General features: G+C 26.1%; 2 protein-coding genes across 2 annotated transcripts in view; one reads left to right on the forward strand and one right to left on the reverse strand.

Moving 5' to 3' along the window:
- LOC122509690 (torso-like protein) overlaps positions 1 to 17639 on the forward strand; it is a 55129-nt gene that overhangs the window by 11838 nt on the left and 25652 nt on the right. The window lies entirely within an intron of this gene.
- Positions 3277 to 4125, reverse strand: LOC122509624. The gene has a single exon (XM_043623819.1). It carries the CDS (start codon positions 4123 to 4125, stop codon positions 3277 to 3279), a length of 849 nt encoding a protein of 282 aa, XP_043479754.1.

Raw genomic sequence — 17639 nt, forward strand, 5'->3', positions numbered from 1 at the left:
GTGTAATAAAAAATGATATTAGATTACAGTCGCCACAGTACCCCCCTGCTAGTGATTGAGTCACGAAAAACCAGCTTGTAGGCGGTCTGGAAATCGTACTCTTCTACCTGATCGCGTACGTAAAGTGCGATCGGGAATCTCATCTCTTGGTGGTACTGCAGCATTCCCGGGCTCCGGAATAGGTTCCGGTACCGGAACTTGTGGTGGAACAGGAAATGGTTGGTAGAGCGGCATTGGTCGTGCTAGGGCACGTTCTCCCTGAACGTACGCTGGCACTTCTTCTTCATCGCTGTCACTCTCGTCAATGGTAACGTCATCCGTTACATAGGCTGGCTTCAAACGGTCAACTGAAACACAAATGTTCTTACCACGCACTTCAATAACAAATGTTTTATTGGAGCGCGTGATAACTTTAAAAGGTCCCTCATATGGATTCTGGAGTGGTGCTTTGACAGAATCTGTGCGAAGAAACACGTAATTCGTCGTTTGAAGGTCCTTGAACACGAATGTTGTTTTGGTTCCATGCCTGGAACCTTGCGTTGGTCGCAATTTGTTCATGTGTTCCCGCAGTTCCTTCACGAAGGCGGATTGTGTTGTTGCGCTCTCTGAATATGCTGCAGACGACAGGAACTCTCCAGGAAGGCGAAGTTGTTGTCCATACAGCATTTCTGCGGCTGTTGACTGCAGATCTTCTTTCCAAGCTGATCTGATTCCTAACAAAACTGAAGGTAGGATTTCAGTCCAGCGAGAGTTGTTGTGGCACTTGATGGCTGCTTTCAGTTGTCGATGTAACCTCTCCACCATTCCATTTGCTGCAGGATGATAAGGCGTTGTCCTGAAGTGAGTAGTACCTGTCAGATGGTTAAGTTCTCTGAACAGGTGCGACTCAAATTGTCTTCCTTGGTCAGTGGTTATCTTCAATGGTGTTCCGAATCGCGAGATCCAGTTAGAGAAGAAGGCACGGGCAACAGTTGCAGCTTCTTGGTCCAGCATTGGCACAGCCTCGGGCCAACGAGAAAAAACGATCAACGCAAGTCAGGCAGTATCGACATCCTTCAGAACTTGTCATTATTATTATGTCCAAGTGAACATGTTCGAAGCGTGCAGATGGCAGTTGAAAAGTTCCAGGCGTAGAATGCACATGTCGCGTGACTTTGGCTCGTTGACATTCAACACAATTTTTGGCCCAGGATCCGCAGTCTTTTTTAGCTGACGGCCAAATATAACGTTGCGTTATCATTTTGATCGTTGCCTTCACACCTGGATGGCTTAGATTATGAACCAAATCAAATATTCTTTTCCGGAACGGTTCCGGAATGTATGGGCGAGCAACTGGTGTACTCACATCACAAACTAACGAGATGTCTGAATTTGGCATCTTTATTAGTTTGAGTTGCAAAGAAACTGATTTTTCAGTTTCCAACCTTCTTAATTCAGGATCATTCCTTTGTCCCAATTCTAGCTCCTTCAGGTCCAGAGTGGATTCTACTTCTTCAACGCGTGAGAGAGCGTCAGCCACGACATTCTCCTCTCCTGCGATGTGACGGATGTCGGTGGAGAATTGTCCTATGTAATCCAGGTATCGGAATTGACGTGGTGTAGATTGATGATCCTTTTTCTTGAACGCATATGTTATAGGCTTGTGATCGGTAAAAATGGTGAAAGTACTTGCTTCAAGCATGTGTCGGAAGTACTTCACTGCTGCGTAGATGGCCAGAAGTTCGCGATCGTAAGTTGAGTACTTACGCTCAGTGCTACTCAACTTCCTTGAGAAGAAAGCAAGAGGTTGCCAATCATCATTTACCTGTTGGTGCAAGGCAGCGCCGATTGTGTTATCAGACGCGTCGCAAAAGATGGCTAGTGGACAGTTGACGGTCGGATGCGAGAGGAGCGTGGCGTCCGCCAGACTCTGCTTTGTTTCTTCGAACGCAGCTTCTGCCTCTTTTGTCCATTGAACGGGCGTTTTTCCCTTCACATTTCCTTGAAGCAGGTCGTTCAAGGGAGCCTGGACATGTGCAGCATTTGGTATGAACCTTCTATAAAAGTTAATCATACCTAGAAACCGACGAAGTTGTTTCACTGTCTCTGGTCGCGAAAAATTCACTACGGCGTCAACCTTCCCGGGCAGAGGTTGAGTACCACTTTCACTAACATGGTAACCGAGAAACTTCACTTCTTTCTGTCCAAACACGCACTTTGACGGGTTCACAACAACACCATAAAGTCTTAGTTTCTCGAACACTATTTTGAGATGTTGAAGGTGTTCCTCCGGTGAAGAAGATGCAACAAGGATGTCATCTATGTAGGTGAAGCAGAAGTCGAGATCACGTAACACTTCATCCATGAAGCGTTGAAAAGTTTGAGCCGCATTTCGAAGTCCGAAAGTCATGAACGGAAACTCAAACAAACCGAAAGGCGTTGTGATGGCAGTTTTACATATATCGTCATCTGCTACCGGGATTTGGTGAAACGCTTTTACCAAATCAATTGTTGAAAAAATGTTTTTTCCCGCCAGATTGTGTGAATAATCGTGAATATGTCGAACCGGGTAACGATCAGGTTCCGTTCTTGCATTTAAACCGCGATAGTCACCACATGGCCTCCATTCGTCATTATCTTTCGGAACGAGATGGAGAGACGACGACCATGAACTTTCCGACGGTCGCGCGATACCGAGTTTCACTAATGTGTTGAAATCTTTTTTAGCAGTATGTAACTTTTCTGGAGCTAACCGACGCGGTTTACTTGACACAGGCGGTCCTGGTGTCGTTCGAATATGATGAACCGTATTATGTTTCACTGACGAGGTGCCAGCAGGACGAGTAATTTCCGGAAATTTTGATAACAGTTCATGATAAGCACTTGAACCAGAGATAACTTTAATGTTCGGTGATTCACTCGTTACACTTTTTCCCGCAGAAGTTAGGTTAGTTTTCTTGTCGATTAACGATCGATTTTTTACGTCTACGAGAAGTTCGAAAAAAGCTAAAAAATCGACACCGATGATCGGTTTTGTGACGTCAGCTACGACAAACCTCCAGGGAAAATCGCGACGAAGTCCCAAGTCAAGCGTCATGACAGATGTACCGTATGTCGCGATAGTTGATCCATTCGCGGCGGAAAGTTCGTAGGAGGATTTGGGAAGTTGGTCGCGGATCATAGACCGCGGAAACACACACAAATCTGCTCCTGTGTCCACCAAAAATTGCACTTTGGAACTTCGATCCTGAATAAAAATACGGCGTGATTGCATTGGGCCAGTACCGTCTGACGCCATTAAGCACTGGCCTTCGCGTTTCCCGCTTTGTACGAACACGGCGTCGTACACTTCGTAGCGTTCGGTCCATGACGCGCGTGGTACCAGCAGACGCCTTCGGCTGCATAATTACCGCGAGATCGAGAGCGCGCGCGAGATTTCGATCTTTCGCGAGACCTGTGAGGTCCATTATTACCGCGGATTTCCGACACTTCGAGTTGCAACTTTGTTACCTTATCTTCTAAAGAAGTTAGGACTCGGGTAAATTGTTGCACCAGATCTTCTGTGATCCTGGACGTTTCTGCAACCATTGGCTTTGACCTTGTGAGATCATGAATGTGGTCTGCCATCTCAGCCAGTTTGTCTAAACTTGCATCCTTTTGTACGGCGAGTATCGGCTGCATAGCGACAGGAAGTCGTCCGGACCATAACGTTTTCAACATCGCATCAGTGACTGTTGATCCTGCGAGTCCTCGGAGATGACGGAGAAATTGAGAAGGCTTCCTATCTCCAATATCTTGAGATTCTAGCAACATACGAGTTTTTTCCTCTTGAGAAGAACACAATCTTTTTATTATTTCCTCCTTTAATTTTGTGTATGGTTTCTCTTGTGGCACATTGAACAATATATCACGCACTTCATTTGACACTCGCGAATCAAGCACCTTTGTCACGTACATATATTTTTCACGTTCCGAGGTAATATTTCCCGCGAGAAATTCTTCCTCCGCTTGCACGAACCACAATTCCGGATCAGAAATATTGAAAGCAGATAACTTGATTCGTTGCCGATTACCCGCGAGCGCGTCACGCAAAAGTCCCAAAAGCGCGCCTGCTTGGTTTCCAAAATCGTTTTCTTCGTTTGTCATTTTGAATTTAAATAATAAAATATTATACTCAAAATCACTCAAGCACGACTTAAAACGCGAAAAGATTATCGCGGTTACGGATGAGTCTGTTGTATTCTAATTAGTTACACAAACGACCTTTTTTTTATTTTATTTATCATGAACTTATCACGTCGGGGTCACCACTTTAGTCGTTCGGGTAATTTATAAGAATAAATAAAAATACAACAATTTAAATTAACAAAATCAATAATTTATTAAAAATATTTTGTTCTCGGAGCGAGGTTGTGCTCAGGACGAGAAGTAGGCAATTACTGAATGTAAAATGGCTACTACCAAACTTAAGCGTCGCTTGGGAAAAGAGATAGAGAAAAATTAGCCAAAAATATGTAAAGGATAGAAAAAGATGAAAAAGTGGTAAAGAGTGGGAATTGCAAGTTTAAACCTGCATATTTGCTATTATCCTGTACGAACCGATTTTTATGATAGGGTCTCGGTGTAGGTATACACGTTGACCGTAAAGGGAAGAAAAGTTTCGTACAGAACACTTTTAAGGAAAACTAAATTTACATTTAGAAAACTGTATAAGTTACAATTTATATTAATATTATTTTTGAGCACAACCAAGAATTCAACATAAGAAACATAATGATATTTCATGTAGTGTGTTACATTATGTGTGTGTATGTGTGTTTATTTGTTTGTGTCAATTCCGTGTAATAAAAAATGATATTAGATTACAGTCGCCACAAATTATTGTAAAGATTTCAATTATCTTTAAAACTAGCAAAATTCTTTGCTAAATTTCAATTATTTTTAAGAATTTTCATAAAATTTTTTTTAAAATTTCAATTATTTTCAAATATTTTTGCGAAAAATTGAATTATCTTTAAAAATAACAAAATTCTTTTCAGAAATTTAATTATTTTCAAAAATATTGATAAAATTCATGCCAAGAATTTCAATTATATTCATAAATAATAAATTCTTTGCTGCAATTTAATTATTTAGAAAAGCATTCATAATATTGTTCCCAAGAATTCAATTATTTTCATAAATAAAAAAAATTCTTCTCAGGAATTCAATTATTTTTGTAAATTTTAATAAAACTCTTTGCAACTATTCAATTATTTTGAAAAATTATAAAATTCATCGCAGGATATCAATTATTTTTAATACAATTTTACACGAATTGCTCACATAAAATGTAACTATTCTTAAAAATTTAATTTCAATTCCTCGAAAAATTCAATTATTTAAAATATTTTTTTTTCTTTATTGTAAGAATTTAATTATTTACAAAAATATTAGAATTTTTCACAAGGAATTCAATTATTTTCATAAAATTGTTTGAAAGAAATGAATTATTTTAAATACAATATTAATTAAAATTTTTTTTGTAATAATTCAGTTATTCTTTTAGATTTTAATGAAATTCTTTCCAAGAATTCAATTATTTACATAAATAAAATTCTTTAAAAGAAAATTCAATTATTAAAAATAAATAGCACAATTATTCCCGTAAATTCAATTATTTTGTGGCATTTTAATAAAATTCTTTGCAAAATTTAACTATTTTCATAAATCACAATATTCATTACAAGAAATCAATTATTTTTAAAAGTAACAAATTTTTTCTTCGAAATTCATGTATTTTAAAAAATTCTAATAAAAATTTAATTATTTTTAAAAACTTTTTGCAATTCAATGATTTTCAATATCTACTATTTTCATAAAATTCCCAAACAAAATTCAATTATTTAAAAAATTTTTTGTAAAAATCCTAGTAAGAATTCAATTCTTTTCATAAATAATAAAAATTTCTCAGGAATTAAATTATTTAAATTAGGTTTGAAACCTAATTTAATAATAATAATTTTTATTAGGTATTATTATTAGTATTATTATTAGTATTATTATTAGTATTATTATTATTACTATTATAATTATAATATTATATTAGGTAGTAATTAGTAATATTATAATAGTAATTATTATAATTCTTGTTATAATTATTTTATTATTATACTATAAGTAATACAAAAATAATAGAACAAAATTAATAACAATTTTCGATCTACTGTTTTGTAATCCTGTTTTTTTTTTAAATGCAGTTTTTCCTTTTAATATTTACACAAATGGTATATATATATACATGATTTTGAAGGTAAAAATGTACCATTATTATTATTATTTGCCTCTAACCATTTGGGAATAAATTAAAATACAGAATACTTAAACATTCTTCTATTGAATTCAAAATTTACTTATGTAAATGACTTTAAAGAAACCTTCTATTTTACCCGTCTGTTAGTTTTTCTTTAAAAAAAAAAAACTATATAAAAATTGACAGAAGTGCAGTTTGATTTTTATATAGTTTTCTAAAAGTATCGAACGGTTAAAGGAAGAAGGTTTTCAAAGTAATATTCTGAAAATATTTATAAATATCGATTCAACGGATTGAGATCGTATTCGGTACTCGACTCGTGTTGCAGGTGAGACTGAATCAGCATTGAGTAAATGTGCACTGGGCCGTATCACTCTTGCAATTTGTGAGTGTGTTTTTCTCTTTTTTCTCCTCCTCTTTCTTTTTTTTCCTAATTATATTCCAATATTTTAACAACTCCTTACTCTTACCAATTTTCGCATAATTAGTTTTTCGAAAAGAAAAAAAAAATTATGTTTATGTCTATATTGACAGATTATAATTATAAGTTTTCCATTAATTTTATTATTATAATTAAATTTCTAAATTGGATATTTTAAAAAAAAAAAAATTATTATTTTCTAATATTCATATTTTAAAATTACTTTTACTCCAATTATATACTTTATAATATTAATAAATTAGTATAATTAATATCAATTACTACCTAATATTATAAAATTTGTGTCTTTATATATTATATTTATATTATATTATATTATATTATATTATATTATATTATATTATATTATATTATATTATATTATATTATATTATATTATATTATATTATATTATATTATATTATATTATATTATATTATATTATATTATATTATATTATATTATATTATATTATATTATATTATATTATATTATATTATATTATATTATATCATATTATATTATAATTTATTTTATAATTTATATACTATTAATATATATATATATATATATAATAATTAGTAATTTTAATTACAATAATTTATAATTAAAATACGAAAGGGCACTGACCGTAGATTTGTAAAACAAATAAATAAATAAAAATCAGCAATTATATTATTATAATAATTAGTAATTATAATTATAAAATTTAGTAATTACTATAATAATAATAAGTAATTTTTAATATATAACAATTAAACGCTTCGTACTCGATAATTAATTTTAAAAAAATGTCAAAAAGTAGTTTTAAGACTAAAAGAAAATTGTAAAAATGCATCTATCGAAAAATTAAACTTGAAGACTCAATTTACTCATAATTTATTCAAATTGACTTACATTCAAAAATTGAATAATTTTTTTAAAATAAATATTTAAATAGGTACCTATTTATTTTTTCACAGGAATTAAAATATTTTAAATGATTTCAATGTAAAGTCTTTTTTGAAATTTAACTATATTTCTAAAAATTACAACTGTAATTCTTTCAAAATTGAATTATTAAAAAAAAATTTTTTTTTAAATTCTTCAAACATTTCATTAATTTAATTTAAAATAAAAATATTGTTACATGAAGTTTTACAATAATTAAATTTTCAAAGATTTGAATCGAAAAAATCTTTTGAATTATTATCTCAATTATTATCTAATATTTTTACTGAAATTCAATTTTAAATCAATTCTTCAAAGAAAGTTCGATGAGAATTTAATTATTTTATTATATTTAAGAAAGTAATATTGAATTCTTTAAACGAAATTTATTAAAATTTGTTAAAATAATTGAATTCATATAGAAAAATTTTATTATTTATAAATGTAATTGAATTTCTGCAAGGAATTTATTATTTTTAAAGATAATTGAATTTTTGTCAAGAATATTCATTAAAATTTTTGAATATAATTAAATTTCTCGGAATTAATTTTATTATTATTTTTGAAGGATAATTGAATTCTTGGCAAGAATTTTCATTCAAATTTTTGAAAATAATTGAAATTTTAAAAAGAATTTTTAAAAAATTCTTGAAAATAATTGAATTTTAGCGAAGAATTTTGCTAGTTTTAAAGATAATTGAAATCTTAACGATAATTTAAAAAAAAAATGAAAATAATTTAATTGTTGTAACGAATTTTATTAAAATATTTTAAAATAATTGAATCCCTAAGAAAAAATTTATTAATTATAAAAATAATTGAATTTTTCAACAAGTTTTATTAAAACTTTTTAAAATAAATGAATTTTTGCGAAGAATTCATTACTCTTAAAGATAATAAAAATTCTTGGGATGAATTTTGTCAATATTTTTGGAAATAATTGAATTTCCGAGAAGAATTTTATTATTTTTAAAGATAATTGAATTTTTGTCAAAAATTTTATTAAAATGTTTACAAATAATTGAATTTCTTGGGATTAATTTTATTATTATTTTTTAAGAATAATTGAATTCTTGGCAAGAATTTTGATAAAAATTTTTGAAAATAATTGAACTTTTGACAAGAATTTTATTAAAATTCTTGAAAATAATTGAATTTTAGCGAAAATTTTTGTTGGTTTTAAAAATAATTGAAATCTTTACACTAATTCTTTAAAAAATTTTTTAAATAATTGAATTTTTGCAATGAACTTTATTAGAATTTTTTTAAATAATTGAATTCCTAAGAAAAATTTTATTAATTATAAAAATAATTGAATTTTGCAGAGAACTTTATTAAACTTTTTTTTTAAATAATTGAATTATTGCAAAGAATTTTATAAAAATGATTTTAAATAATTGATTTTTTTCGAGAAATTTTATTAAAATTGTCTTTTAAAGAATTGAATTCATCAGAAGAATTTTATTAAATTTATAAAAATAATTGAATTCCTGCAACTAATTTTATTTGATTTTTTTAAATAATTGGATTACTAAGAAAAATTTTAAAATTTATAAAAATAATGGAATTATTGCGAAGAATTTTATAACAATGTTATAAATAATTGATTTTTTTCGTGAAAAATTTAATGATTTGAAAACATTTATATATTTTTATAAAATATTATTCTTATACAAAATAAAATTCTTCTCAGTAATTCAATTATTTAATAGACAATTTATATAAAACTTTTTAAAAAAAAATTAATTGTTTAAACTTTAAAAACATTTTTATAAAATTCTATGCAATAATTTAGTTATTTAAAAAAAATTTTGTAAAGTTCTTTGCAAAATTCAATTATTTTTAAAAATTATAAAATTCTTCTTAGGAATTCAATTATTTAAAAATTAAAACACAATTTTGATAAAATTTTTTGAAATAAATCAATTATTTGTAAAGATTTTTTATAAAAATAATTAATTTTTTTTTAAATTTTATGAAAATTGTGTTTTAAATAATTGAATTCCTGAGAAGAATTTTATTATTTATAAAAATAATTGAATTTTGCAAAGAACTTGACAAAATTTTTTTAAAAAAAAAATTCTCCCTCAGAATTCAATTATTTAAAAAAAATTTTGTAAAGTTCTTTGCAAAATTCCATAATTTTTATAAATGATAAAATTATTGTTAAATAATCGAATTCTTTTAAAAAAATTTAAAAAATTAATTTAATTAATTAATTAAAATAAAAAATTAAATTAAAAATTAATTAATTAATTAATTTTTTATTAATTTAATTTTTAAAATTTAATTAATTTTTTTTTTTTTAACATAACCATAATGATAATAATTAGTGATTTACTAAATAATATCGATTCAATATTTAACTTGTTATTGATATTGTTATATAATATAATGACTTCCCAGGCGAGAACTGACGCTGGATTCAGGCTTTACGGAACCTTCGTTGAGGCTTGGTCAACATTGATCAAGCCTTGGTGGGACGGCGGAACGAAGGTTGCTTCTAGCTATAATGTAACACTTATTTAAGACTGACGCTCCAGTCTTTGTTGTAGATTGGCGTTCAATGTTCAATCAATGCTGCGGAACCCTAATGCAGGACTGAAACAAGGCTGCTTCCACTGTTCCCAAATTTAGGCGTCTCTCGCGCTCATTCAATATAATATGGATATATGAATTGTATATAATAATAATAATAGTAATAATTATAATTATAATAGTAATGAATATTATTGTTATTATTTTTATTCATATTATATGCGTTTGTTAATTTAATGGCATTAAGTTACTATTATAATAATTATATTATTATCATATAAATAATATATTACTAACAATAAATGTCATTTGAAATAGTAATATTAAAAAAATAATTTTAGTAAAAGAAAACTATTTTTCTGTTAATCGGTACATTTTTTTCTCGATTTTTCAGCAGACTTTTTAATATTATTTACAAACATATTCACATTTTTTATTCACAACACAACACACAATTTTATTATTAGATATAACGCTTAAAACAAAGAATGAAAAATATTCGCTCGCATGTGGGATCGAACTCACGCACCCCGCCCCTAACGCATACCGGAAGTCCTAAACGCACGCATTTAAACCGCTCGGCCACAGAAGGCTGGAAGGCACCTCGCCTAATCTACTATTTCAATGCCAGCGCCGTATATTCTGTATATACGGCGCGTCACTCAATATTTGTTCAGCATGGGACACCAATGTTCGTCCCATGTTCGATTCAAGACTCGGTCAATCTTGATACAATATTCACTTTCTTTATTACCGTGTGCACTGAACAATATTAAATATCAATATTTATAAATTATTTATTATTAAAATATTTTTTATGATAATTTTATAAGTTAAATTATATGACGGGTTCCACGTTAAGTGACCCAGGTCAAAATTTTAAATGTTTGGGATCGGGTTAAAATTTTGCAGAAACAGTAGTCCTATTAGATACAATTAAAAATACCAAATATTATTAATTTATTTAAACAAATATTAAAACTGGAGGGGGTCAAAGTTTAAATTTTTGGTCTAACATGGAATATTTGAAAAATTTGTAGTTTCTTTAAAACAAAACGAAAATACGTTTTCTATTTTGGGTTTTTCTGCTGTTTTTCAACACTCTCTAATGGTGTAAACAAATGTAGAGAAAAAAAATGTTAGACCTTGAAAAATTAAATTAAAAAATAAAATTTCATTTTTTCATCAAATGGACAGTTTTTATTTTTTAAAAAAAATTTTTATCATAAAGGTGACGTTTTTTCCTAAAAAAAATGTATAGGTCAAAACGTGGGACAAGAACTTTTAACTGGTCAAAATAAACATTTACTTCTGCAATCCACCGCCCCTGCTCGTTGTTGGGCTATATATTGTTTATAACAATTGAAATAAATTATTTTATGCTTTATTAATTATCTGGTGGTCATATTGGATGAATTTAAATTGATTTAGATCGTGTGCATCAACGAAATAAGAAAATAAACCTCCTTTTTTTAAAAAAGTGTATTAATTTGTTAACTTTGATTTAAAAAAAATTATAAATAATTAAAATCTCCAAAATCAGCCTCGAAGGATGTCTTAAGAATTTATTCCCCTTTAACTTAAGACAAAGAACACTCAAATCGGTTAAAAATTGTAAGCTATAGACATTTTTTAATAGTAAATTGTAAAAAAAATTCCACTGTGGGACGGTGCACGGCAGAAGTAAATGCTTAATTTGACTAGTTAAAAGTTCTTGTCCCACGTTTTGACCTATACATTTTTTTTAGGAAAAAACCTCACCTTTATGATAAAATTTTTTTTAAAAAAATACAAACTGCCCATTTGATAAAAAAATGAAATTTTATTTTTTAATTTAATTTTTCAAGGTCAAACAATTTTTTTTCTCTACATTTGTTCACACTATTAGAAAGTGTTAAAAAACAGCAGCAAAACCCAAAATAGAAAACGTATTTTCGTTTTGTTTTAAAGAAACTACAAATTTTTCAAATATTCCATGTAAATTTTTGACCTGGGTCACTTGACGTGGAACCCGTCATATATATTATTTTTTTTCTCGCACAGTGTCAAATTATTATTTTCAAAGTTTAAGAGTTTCGTTTATCTGAAAAATTATTAGTGAAAAAAATGTTCATTAGGTAGTAATAAATATTTATGCTTAGTAGTTTTACACTAGGATTAACTGTTTAGTAAATATTATCAAAAAACTATTTTTTGTCAAACGCGCGCGACTAAACACAAATAACCTTGAAACTCCAGCATTACCAACTCAACACATACGTTAAACTCTTGAGTTGGCAATGCTAAAGTCTCAAGGTTATTTGTGTTTAATCACACGCGTTTGACAAAAAATAGTTTTTTGATAATACATATTTACTAAACAGTTAATCCTAGTGTAAAACTACTAAGCATAAATATTTATTACTACCTAATGAACATTTTTTTCACTAATAATTTTTCAGATAAATGAAACTCTTAAACTTTGAAAATAATAATTTGACACTGTACAAGAAAAAAATAATAATGTATAATTTAACTTTATTTATATAAATCTTATATAATTAATAATAATAATAATTATTATTATTATAATAATAGAAAAAATAATATTTAATATTTATTTTTAATTTAATATTTTTTTATAATAATAATAATAATTATTATTATTATTATTAATAAATTAATAATTAATATAAATATTATACACTAAATAAATATTAATATTTATTTACCAATTGATATCTTAATAATAATAATTAATAATAATTTTTAAATAGTATACAAAATTATCATAAAAAATATTTTAATATTAATTAATTTATAAATATTTATATTTAATATTTTTAAGTGCACACGTCAATAAATAAACTGTCAAGATTGATTCAGGCTTGAATTAAGATCAGATGTTCGAGCTTCACTCACGAAGATTGACCGAGTCTTGAATCGAGCATGGAACGAACATTGGTGTCCAATGCTGAATCAACATTGAGTGACAGTGGTATAAAGACTGCTTCAACACTGGGTTACCCAGGCTGGGCGTTCAAGGCTCAATAAATCTTCAATCCATCGTCAGCATTGGTCTTTCGCGCCTGGGTTAATGTTAATTTAATATTAATTCTGAACACGTTACCTATTACATTCAAATATTATTTAAATACACAATCTGATAGAAAACAAGAAGCTAGGAATTTAATTTAATTTCATTGTATTAGAATTTTTTATCTTATGTTTAGGTCAATAGCTTTAGTATGTAAATTTTTCGAATTTTAAAATAAACGAATAATGCTGTTTAAAAAAAAAAAAAAAAAAAAAAAAAAAGTACTGTTTTCTTATACAAGTATTAAGTATGCCCATCGTAATTACACACTTGTTCCATACAAAGCGAGAACGGAAATTGCAATTTCACACGTCGTCAACTCTCTAATCATCTCCACAATCGGCGTTAATTTTTCATCATGTTCTCCTTTTTTCTCCCCTGTAATCAGACCCTTCATGAATGTAAAACTTAATTAATGCATAATTCACGATTAAATAAGTGTATTTTTAATGGCAATATTTATAGCGTTATGTAATTGACTGATTACTTCACGCACATTTAGTATTATACTTCTAGAATGTTTATTATTTCTATATTAATATTTTTATTTTTATCACACTTTTTTAATTTTTACCAGTTTTTTATTTATTATTATTTTAATCATAAAGTTTTTTTATTTATTTTTATTTTTATCATAAAGTTTTTAATTTTTACCAGTTTTTTTAACACATTCGTATTTTTAACTATTATAAATTTTTATTATCTTTCTGTTTTACTCGTTAGTATTTTTTCTCGTTACTTTAATAAATTTTTTTAAAAATATTTTTTATTATTTTTTGTATAACATTTTTGTTCTATATATTATTAATTATTAGTGAAGAAAGGTACCTAAGAAGCAAATAATTTTAAGGTTATGTTTGTGTTATTTTTACTTAATTAAAAGTATTAAAAAATTTGGCGTTAAATTTTTAACTAACATCATTTTTTATTGAATATTTTGGATGTAATTTTTATTGTTATTATACTTTTCTAATTTTTACCATTTTTTTTACACTTTCATAGTTTCAGTTCTTATAAATTTTTATTATTTTTCTGTTTTTCTCTTTAATATTTTTTCTCGTTATTTTAATAAATTTGTTTAAAAATTTTTTTAAAAAATATTTTAAATTATTTTTTTTGTAACGTTTTTGTTTTATATATTATTTATTATTAGTGAAGAAAGGTACCTAACAAAACATAACCTAAAATTGTTACTTTTTTCAAGGTATTTTTTTTAGGAGTGCGTCACACTTTATTATTAATGTAACTACTATTTTTTCTAAATAAAATGTTATTTTTGTATATTTGCATTCTTCATTTACGATTTATTTTTCATTTTATTTATAACATTGAAGGGACAAGCCCCTTTTGTAGAGTTTGACCTTTATATTCTTTATTTTTACTTTCCCTTTTAATTTTACTTTCTCAGATGATTATTTTTTAATTTTAATAAATTATAATAAATTTTTATTGAAATTTTTTTTTTTTTTACACTGTTTAAATTTAATTTTCAAAACAATTATTTTAAAAATTAAAAAGTCTTTTTTTTAATATTAATAATACCTATAAAAATGTAAAATTACAAGAAAATATAAAAAATACGAATTAAAATATAAAAAGTAAAAAATAATAATATTAATAATATATTTAAACAGTGTATTACAATTAAAACAAAAACGAACCTTGTGAAAAATAAAAATAAAAATATAAATTAAATTATAAAAAAAAGATTTTATAAAGTATGTATGAATGATTTAGCAAAAAGTAGGTACAAATTTGCGGTAACTAATATTATTCAGCGAAAATATAATTTCTTTCCATTAATATTTCTTGAGCAATCTTATGAGTCTTGTAAAATATCAGTTTAACTTTGGTATTTACGATTACATTAACATTTCTTTTTTTTTTTTTGCAAATATAAAAAAAATGTAATATTTTAAAATTTATTTTTTTAAAAATCTTTTCTATAATGATATAACGGAAATTTAAATAGAAATGTCTCGCAACCCCTTAAGCTAGTTATCGCGTGATAATTTAAACGTGTAAAGCTAATTTACTGACGACTTTAAATTTTAAAATAAGTGCTACAAAATAATATATATAATATTAACAATAATTACTTATATTAAAATTTCCATTTTATTTTATTTACCTTTTTGTTATTTTTGCATTATAATTTTTTTTACTATTATTTTTACTTTATCATTTTTTTTAATTATTTGTTCGTTAATTATATTTATAATTTTTATCTATTTTGTCACCTATTTTTAGAAAATGAAAATGAAAATGAAAATGAAAATGAAAATGAAAATGAAAATGAAAATGAAAATGAAAATGAAAATGAAAATGAAAATAATAATTCGTTAATTATATTTATAATTTTTATCTATTTTGTCACCTATTTTTAGAAAATGAAAATGGAAATGAAAATGAAAATGAAAATGAAAATAATAATAATAATAATAACAATAATAATAATAATAATAATAATTATTATTATTATTATTATTATTATTATTGTTATTTTTTTATTATTATAAATAATAATTGTATTGTTAATAACATAACTTTTCTGGTTATTTAATTTTGTAGACAAATAATTATGAATAAAAAAATTTTTTTTTTGAGTCGGTTGCATTAAAATTATTGGTCAATATGCAATATTGTCTCTCTAAAAATTGAGACCATTCAAGGTTTATTGTCACAATAATTTTCGTCTCACGACATGGTTAATTTTATTTAATTTTCTTGCATATACTTTCACTTTACAACTCGCGGCTCTAGAAAAATAATATATCAAAATTAAGAAGATTTTTCACAAGAGCAAAATATTAATTAATTTTCAACGTGCACACACTACGCATTTAAAGGTCAAATATATGCATGAACTTTATATGAGTCAACTAATATTTCCAATTTTATAATTTTTACATTAATTTTGATAATGCAATCAGAACGCATTCAACGCACTTGTTTTATAAATTTTAATTTTTTCAATCAACTTATTACAATTAATTTTACTTATTTCTATTTCATTCAATATTTAACATTTAATAAAATATTTAACATTTAATAAAATATTTAACATTTAATAAAATATTTAACATTTAATAAAATATTTAATATTTAATAAAATATTTAATATTTAATAAAATATTTAACATTTAATAAAATATTTAACATTTAATAGAATATTTAACATTTAATAAAATATTAACATTTAATAAAATATTTAACATTTAATAAAATATTTAACATTTAATAAAATATTTAATATTTAATAAAAATAATTTTGTTTTTTTAAATAAATAATTTTTCTCTCTGCCATTATTTTTGTAAATAAAAAATTTTTTAAATTATATTTTAAAATACAGTGAAACCTGTCGGAATGCAACTCGATTTTTTAAATTTTATTACAATAAGCAATCTTTAAAAAATTGTTTTATAATTTTATGTTGTAATATTTTTACAATATTCTGGAACTCAGTGAAAATAATATTCTTGTTGGATATTTTTGAATAAAAAATAATTATAAAAATAGAATTGGATTCCAACAGGTTCGACTGTAGCATCGAGTAATCGATGCTCAATTTCATAACATTTAATAAAAAAAAAAAAAAAAAAAAAAAAAAAAAAAATTGTTAATTTTTGATGAAAATGTGTTTTTTGCCCCATTGTAAATAAATATAGGCATATATTAATAAAATCGCGTGAGTGTAAGTATGCTACATGATTTCATTGAAACTAAAACACAAAGTACGCGGAAAATCTATTACAAGATCGCATTTGAAAAATAAAAAAAAAAATTGAATACAATTCTTTTTTATTCTCATCAATTGGGATTCACACACTTGTTTTTTTAATATATGTATATGTATATGTATGTTTTATTCACCTTGTGATGAAATCCATTATACGCATAGATATTAAAAAAAGAAGAAAAAAAATAAGTCAATGTCACGACCTTTATATGCGTAATCGGAGAGTGACATTCCAACTAGCAGATGAGAAAGTATAAACATTGAGTAATACTACCATATAAAAAACAAATCATCTTTATATGAACGAGAAAAAATGCAAATTATCATTATGCATTATTATTGTCACACCTCCTAAGATACTAATTTTTCAAAAAAAAGGTCAGTAATTCAAAAAAAAAAAATTTTTTTTAATTTTTTAAAAAACTTTTTTTTATTTGACAATTAAAAAAAAAGACTAACTTTTTCTTTTGATTTGAGTTTCATACAAGTTCTCCCTTTAAAAATGTCATATTTTATAAAAGTTATAACTTTTTTAAAAATTTTTTTAAATTTTTAAAGATTTTTAAAATTTTTTATTTACATTTTTTTATTAATATACTTGTTTTATGTGTTAAATTAAATTCATAATTGTTTACAATAATATCTATGAATTGCGTTTTTAGC

The sequence above is a fragment of the Leptopilina heterotoma genome, unplaced genomic scaffold (genome assembly GCF_015476425.1).
Source record: "Leptopilina heterotoma isolate Lh14 unplaced genomic scaffold, ASM1547642v1 Lhet_61, whole genome shotgun sequence".
Taxonomy (NCBI): domain Eukaryota; kingdom Metazoa; phylum Arthropoda; class Insecta; order Hymenoptera; family Figitidae; genus Leptopilina; species Leptopilina heterotoma.